Here is a 6,000-nt window from a genome sequence, read left to right on the forward strand (position 1 = left end):
ACACAGCAAGAGAGAGGGGGGGGGGGCACAGGGAGAAGTGGCGGGGGGCACAGGGAGAAGTGGCGGGGGGCACAGGGAGAAGTGGCGGGGGGCACAGGGAGAAGTGGTCCCCCTCCTACATAATAAAGTCACACGGCTGCTTTTATTCTTTATTCTGTGTATTGCACAGACAGAGGCTTTATAACTGTGAGGCTATTAACCCTTCAGGAATCTGCCATCAGCGTTACTCTCCCCTCTCAGGGGTATTGCTCGTACAGCCGCCCGCTCCCCCTCGGTTGCCAAATTAGCATAAACATCCATTCGCAGATTTGGGTGCGGGGACCAAGTCATTCGATGGTCACGACACTTGTGCAAAAACAGGACGGGCAGCTGACATTCGGTGATGTCCGCCCCCAGCAGCCACGTCACTGCCTCATTCCCATGGACACACCCAACCGCCGCCGCACCACACCCTCCACCCGCACTGGTGGGTGCAAATGGGACGGTAAACTTGCAGTTCGCCATGCCCGTTCGCACCTGCAGAAATGCGCATGCGCAGATGCCACACATCGCTCCCCCTGTGAACGAACCTGAATAAGGTCCCATGTGTATGTCTCTATATTATTAGCTGTCTTTGTCCCTCGTATCATCTCTGGTCCTCCCCAATGATAACAATGCAGCAATTTTGCTTCAGTGTTTAACCCTTTGAGTGACAGCAGCTCTGTCAGAGATGTTCAAAATATCTCTGTGGGAGTGGTAGAAGAACCTGGGCCCTGATTCTGGTAAGCTGCGAAGCCCAGAGGTTCTGCCTCACCACCCCGCTAGATAAGTGGTCAGGAAAAGGTAGAATATACCATAATAAATTAATACACAAATGTAATAGAACCAGTACTGGACCGGCCAGTGTGATCAGCTGTGTTTGCCCAATGGTCTCAGCCAGTGTGATCCGCTGTGTGCGTCCAATGGTTCCAGCCAGTGTGATCAGCTGTGTGCATCCAATGGTTCCAGCCAGTGTGATCAGCTGTGTGCATCCAATGGTCTCAGCCAGTGTGATCCGCTGTGTGCATCCAATGGTTCCAGCCAGTGTGATCAGCTGTGTGCGTCCAATGGTCTCAGCCAGTATGATCAGCTCTGTGCATCCAATGGTTCCAGCCAGTGTGATCAGCTGTGTGCGTCCAATGGTCTCAGCCAGTATGATCAGCTCTGTGCATCCAATGGTTCCCGCCAGTATGATCAGCTGTGTGTCCCCTGATGGATCCAACCACTGTGATCAACTATATGTATTTCCAATGGATCCAGCCAGTGTGATCTGCTGTGTATGTGCAATGGATCCGGCCAGTGTGATCTGCTGTGTATGTGCAATGGATCCGGCCAGTGTGATCTGCTGTGTGTCCCCAATGGACCCGGTCAGTGTGATCCCCGGGGTCACTGCTCCAGTGAGGGGTGCCGGTCTCTGGGGCTTCCTGCTAAGCTGTGACCCCAGCGTGGTAAATTGCATGAAGCCCCAGAGACCGCTAGAGCGGCAGGGGCTAATGCACGGGGGGGGGGGGGGGGGGGGGTGCGGGGGGTAGTTTTTGCTATGGTTATCTGAACCAGTATTCCAGGTTCTAGTGTACTGTATACTTGATTGGGAAAGTCTGGATATTGGGTTCCGTTGAGTACTGTTATGAGCCACTGCTGTGAGTCAATCCTGTTTATATTTTCATGTCATGTTTCTGTGAGCATTCTGGGTTCTCATGTTCTTGTTTGGAATTTTGCGGTAGCCACCTGTGGTGGCTTTGTGCAACTGCAACATAATCCTGTGTGTTGCTCTGTGCACAAGTCTGTTGCATAATTAGCTCATTACTTTAGGTCTGGGCAGCTCAACTGCAGTTAATCTGTGCTTCAGGAGGCTTGAGCCTTTCCAGCAATCCTGATTGGTTCTTGCTCCCTTGGTATTCTTATCAGACCCTGTCTTGTCAAAGTCTGCAACCCGATTCCTGTTGTTCAGCCTGTGTCTGGTCAGAGGGCAGTCTGAGCCCATTCCCTGTCTGTTACCTAAGCTAAGTATTGGGAGAGGTTCTTCCTCTATTTCCAGTCTGATAATATTATGCTTAATTTATCATCCATTGTTGCACCCGTAGTAGCTTTGGCATTTACCTTATTCCATCCTGTGCATTGTTGCACTTACAGGTATTTTACGTTATTATTTGAGCCGCTGTTGTCTTATATATATTCTGTCTGTGCAATGACTTGGTTGCATTTATTATTATTATATTTATGTTTTGGAATGAGGTCGCTTGTATCTGTTTGTTAGCGATGGGGTCGCATCTGTTTATATTGTGCATTTATTATTGTGGCGATGTTGCTTGTTCCTTACTGGTATACCTAGCTCCTGAGTTTCATGTTACTTCTTAGTCAGCATTCCTCTTGTCTTTCCTGGTCTCCACTGGTATCTTGTTCCCCACATAAGACCTGGCTGCACCAGAGTTGGGGTGAACCTAATTCGCCTTTTCAAACATGGCTGTTAGAGGTGAAACCTAGCACTGCAGGTACTAGCTGGAGATGACTGGTGCCAATAGAGTCAGGGTTAGAACAGGAGCACCCGCAGACAGTACCATTTCAGCCCCAGCTGCACACTCTCTCTCTCTGGATCCTTGCATCATTCATCGAACACTCAGGTTTCAGAGAGATTTTCATAACAGGGGGTTAGAGGGTATAAATCAGTGGAGGGATGGGGTATGCAGGGGGGGGGGGGTTGTCATGACGGGGTAGGTGCTGGCGTTTGTGTTTTTAGTGGGGAATGCGCATTAATGCTTTTTATTGTGAAGCTATAATAATTGATACATGTGTGCGATGTATCTGCACCTACACGGCCTCCCTCTCCTCTGTACCTGCACCTACCCAGCCTCTCTTTCCTCTGTACCTGCACCTACCCGGCCTCTCTCTCTGCTGTACCTGCACCTACCCGGCCTCTCTTTGCACCTACCCGGCCTCTCTGAATGGTGATTATCTGTGTCTTTTTGCAGGACATGTAGTGGAGCAGGAGACGCAGGAGAAGGATGAGAAGGAGAAACCAGTAGCAGGCGGTCACTGCATCTGTCCCAGTAACAACAGCAGTATCGATGTTTCCACCTCAGCCTGGATCTTCCTCAGCAGTCGCCTTTCCTCCATCTTCGTCATTCTTCTCATGCTCTTCAGGCTCCAGGTGAAGAACCGTAAGCAGCAGAGACACTGGATGGTGGAGATGTTACCACCTCACAGATACCACTGATGAGGCCTCATATCTCCAACACTGGCCATGGCGGATGGTGTCACATGGGAAGAGAATCACGATGTCATGAAGTCTATGGATTATATCTAATCTACAAAGTTGTGTATCCTCAAGATGTCTCATCACCGGTGACCTCATGGCGAGACCGCAGTCAGAATACATCTACTGCCTCTGTAGTCCTGTGCTCTGATCCCTGCTCCATGGGGCGTATAATGTGCCCTGTACCAGGCACCAACACAATGTAACAAGGGGACACATACTAACCCACAGAATTCTCGGGTCCAGGCCACAGAATGTCTACTGCTGAGAGATAAAGTACCGGCCAATCAGCTCCCAACTGACATGTTACAGCTGATTGTGAAAAATGACAGCTAAGAGCTGATTGGCTGCTACATTATCTCTCTCCAATGCCTCTTAAAAATGTTATTTAAGATTTTACCATTTTGTAACTTATATTTTCCAGTTATTGGAGCAGAACTATGAGGGTTATGGTATCAGACAGTGATGGCTAACCTTGACACTACACATCCCAGCATGCCCTGCTACAGTTTTACTATTTGGCCAAGCTAAAACTGATGCAGGGCATGCTGGGATGTGTAGTTCAACAACAGCTGGAGTGTCAAGGTTAGCCATCACTGGTATAAGGGGTCGACAATGTCTAGGTTCACCACTAATGGTTGACAGTGACTAAGTAGACACCTGAAAATGGTCGACATAAGATTGTTCGACATTGACAGAAGGTCGACACAAGCTTGGTGTCGATGTGGACATGGTCGACACTGAAAATAACGACACCAGTTTTTCATGTTTTTTGTGTGTATGTCGACATAGTAATGACAGCAGGGTAATGCCACAAATGGGGGGAGACTTTTTATCTAAATTCCCCCCGGCCAAAGCATTAACCCTCTGACTGGTCATCCTGGGCAGGGATCCTGGGGAAGTGGGGATCTCCCAATAAAGGGGTCCCCCCTTCAGAACTTACCTGGCCAGGCTGAAGCCTGGGGCTGTCCCCTGTGGCCCTGGGACGGTGGACACCCGGCTGATTAAATTTGTGAAAAAATAGAAATAAACTATTGGTTTCTGCTGTGGAACTATGAGTCCCAGCAAACCTGCACCGCCTACTGGGACTTGGAGAACCGCAAGTCCCAGCATGCGGCCCATTAATGGGCTTGCTGGGACTCTTAGTTCCACAGCAGAACCAATAGCTAAATATATACACACTGACTCAGAGCCCATTCACACAGATACTTACCTGCCTTGACACGTAGGTAGGTCTCCGTCCATTTAAGGGTCCTGAAGAAATGTAATATAGGTACCTGTGGAAGGAAATCATACTCACAGGGGTCCTCCGGCGTAGATCGCATCCTCTTGGTTCCATATAGCATCCATGGTCTTGGCAAAACAACAAAACGAGTGTCCCGACACCAGAACGAACTGACGAGAAGCCGGAGGATGTGTGTTTACATCGTGTGGCTCCTCCTCCCGAATACCGCCAATGGTCGTCTAGCGGCCAATCAGGAGTCACGTGGCTGCTAGGCGGCCAATAGCGGTATTTGGGAGGAGGAGCCTCAGGATGTACACAAACACATCCTGCAGCTTTCTTCTTAGTTCGTGGGTGTCGCGTTGGCCGATCTGCTAAAACCTTGGATGCTACATGTAACGAAGAGGATGCGATCTATCCCGGAAGACCCCTGTGACTATGGCTTCCTTCCACAGGTACCTATATTGGATTTCCTCAGGACCAGCGGATGGAGACCTACCTATGTGTCAAGGCAGGTAAGTATCTGTATGACTGGGCTCTGAGTGTAATAAAATGTTATTTTGCTGTTGTCAGTGAAGCATTTATTTAGCTATTGGTTCTGCTGTGGAACTAAGAGTACTAGAAAGAAGAAGAAAAGGATTCCCAATTCGGGGCACTCATTCAACTAATGTATAGTTTTTCTGTTGAGAGTATCCACTGACAAATTGAGGATTAAAATATACCTTTTATTTGAATAGTTTTAAAATTGCTGCAAGCCAGCGAAGTATGGACAAACAAATATTATGTGCAAATTCAGAAAAAAGAATACAGTGATTAAAATATTGCACATTTTAGTTCTACCAGCTATACCCCTACTGTATTTTTCAACACACCCTGTACGTTACCTTGTCATTTGTTTTTTGTTTGCTATGTACGGCGCTGCGGACACTTTGCGGCGCCTTATAAATAAACGTACTACTACTACTACTGTGTTGGTGTTGATTAATCTGTGTATGTAGCCACGTGGTTATGTTTCCCAGTATTACTGTATTTGCAAATAAGTTGCTAAATATTTGGGATAATGTTACTGGGAGAATTCTTGAAGATACTGTGATACAATATGTCCACAGTTAGATGCAATAGTGTGGTGTCAGGGCGGTGTTATTAATTGCACTTTAAAGTATACACACTATCCGATTTATTGTTTCCACATACAGAACAAATATAAGTGTAAAATGACTGTCGGAGTAACTGTATTTATTATTGAATGTTGCTGTTAATAGACATTTAGTGCATAATCAACTAACGTGGTGTCACAGCAGCGGTGTTAACAATTGCACCTTTTTTTTCATTCCAGGGTACACATTATCCAATAAGTTGGCTCCACGTGTTGTGGAAATAATTCACTATATTTAGCAATTATTAGTTGTTGCTGCAATTTGACATCTAGCGGATAGATAGCTTCATATATTAGTACATTCTCATGGTGTCAGGCTGTGGTACTACTCATTGAGTCTTTATTCACTCA

At 47.2% G+C, this 6,000-nt stretch overlaps 1 protein-coding gene across 1 annotated transcript in view; it reads left to right on the forward strand.

The window, feature by feature from the left end:
• LOC146025361 (HEPACAM family member 2-like) overlaps positions 1-4,464 on the forward strand; it is a 46,136-nt gene extending 41,672 nt beyond the window's left edge. The window contains exon 3 of the mRNA XM_083155514.1: positions 2,988-4,464. Coding sequence (XP_083011640.1) covers positions 2,988-3,232 — 245 coding nt within the window. The 3' untranslated portion in view covers positions 3,233-4,464. The remainder of the gene's footprint in view (positions 1-2,987) is intronic.
• The last annotated feature ends 1,536 nt before the right edge of the window (positions 4,465-6,000 follow it).

Source organism: Crinia signifera, chromosome 1 (genome assembly GCF_055691185.1).
Source record: "Crinia signifera chromosome 1, ASM5569118v1, whole genome shotgun sequence".
NCBI classification, from domain to species: Eukaryota; Metazoa; Chordata; class Amphibia; order Anura; family Myobatrachidae; genus Crinia; species Crinia signifera.